The sequence below is a fragment of the Mastomys coucha genome, unplaced genomic scaffold (genome assembly GCF_008632895.1).
Source record: "Mastomys coucha isolate ucsf_1 unplaced genomic scaffold, UCSF_Mcou_1 pScaffold21, whole genome shotgun sequence".
NCBI lineage: Eukaryota > Metazoa > Chordata > Mammalia > Rodentia > Muridae > Mastomys > Mastomys coucha.
This window is the reverse complement of record NW_022196904.1, coordinates 19539822-19541369: the sequence shown is the minus strand read 5'-3', so window position 1 is coordinate 19541369 and position 1548 is coordinate 19539822. Positions and strand designations below refer to the sequence as shown.

Below are 1548 nucleotides of genomic sequence, written 5' to 3'. Positions count from 1 at the left end.
ATGCTAAGGATGGAACCTAATGCTTTACTCAAGCTAAGCAGTCTACCACCGAGCCACACCCCCCAACCCCTCACGGGGGAATTCTAGGCAAGCATACAAACCCAGATATCCAACCCCTGGCTCTTTCTGCATTTTTATAGTTCAGCCTCCCAAATTCAACTAACAGAATGCAATCTGAAGGTTTTTTAAAAACCTTAGGATTCTCAGGGCAATGATGGCAGACACCTTTAATCCCAGCACTGGAGAGGCAAAGGCAAGAGAATCTCTGTGAATTTTAGGACAGCCTGGTCTACAGAGTGAGTTCCAGAACAGCCAGTGCTACACAAAGAGACCCACCCACTTAACTAACCAAATGAAAACAAGAGAAATAAAAATAAAAATAAAAACCAAATCTTAGGCATGCGTGCCACCTCTCAGGCTCAGAACCTCACCTGGTAGAGTTCCACGTGTTGCTCCACACTTGACTTGAATCTCTGCAGGCGCAGCTCTGCACGGGACAGCAATGGAGGTTCCGGCACTGCTTCCCGAATGTCTGACGTATTGAAGAACATATATATACTGTGTGGGATGTCTTTGGTTTTGTCATAGATTGCTGGGTGGGGCAGAACAGAAGGAGAAGACATCAGGTCTATGACAAGGATGGGAGACACAGGCACCCTGCTTCTAAGCTCACGGGCTCTCACTCAGGTTGGCATGTTTACTTTCTAACTTTTAGTTTACTTATGCATATGGGTGTTTTGGCCATGTCTGTGTGTCTGTGTACAGAGTGCATGCCTGGTGCCTGTGGAGGCCAGAAGAGGGTGTCAGATCCTTTAGAACTGGAGTTACAGATGGCTGTGAGCTGGCCGTGTGAGCCCTGGCAACCCTCTGGAAGAACAGCTAGTTATAACTGTTGAGGCCCCCCTCTAATGTTCTTAACTGGCTGGCTTCACCTGGGCTACATGAGATCACGCCTCAAAACTAAACCAAACTGAAGTTGTAGAGTAAATGGCACAGCATAATTTTGGGGATCAGAAAGTCTCCCTGCTGCTACTCAGGTTAGGAGCTCCTGCCTAGAACCTCCCACAGCAGGTTCCCCTTTGAGGTGGATTCTAGGGAAGTGCTCTACCACTGGGCCAATCGCCTTTTAACCTTAGATGAAATAGGTACCATTAAGTTCTGATTCTCAGCCTAAGCTGTTGCAACTGAAGCACCTGTGGTGAGCAAACTCCTCTTTTTTTTGTTTGTTTGGTTTTTTTTGAGACAGGGTTTCTCTGCCTGGCAGAAAAATGTGTATCCCAGGCTGGTCTCGAACTGCAGATCCACCTACCTCTGCCTCCTTCAGCAAATCCTACCAGCCTGCACCACCAGCACTGGCCAAACTCCTCTCTTTAACTCTAAGACACCACCCAAACCCAGGATTAAAAGAGCTGATGAGACACTGGGCAAAAGCTAAATATGTGACATACACATCAATAATTTTAGCCAGTATGAGTCTGCAGCCATTTAGGAGCCTGAGTCAGGAAGCTGTTCACAGAGAGTTAGCCTGTGTGTGTGTGTGGGGGGGGG

At 47.5% G+C, this 1548-nt stretch overlaps 1 protein-coding gene across 1 annotated transcript in view; it reads right to left on the bottom strand.

Annotated features, from left to right (window-relative positions):
• Nucleotides 1–1548, bottom strand: part of Tgfb1 (transforming growth factor beta 1) — an 18604-nt gene that overhangs the window by 12827 nt on the left and 4229 nt on the right. The window contains exon 2 of the mRNA XM_031385788.1: nt 432–592. Within this exon, the coding sequence (XP_031241648.1) occupies nt 432–592 (161 nt within the window). The remainder of the gene's footprint in view (nt 1–431; nt 593–1548) is intronic.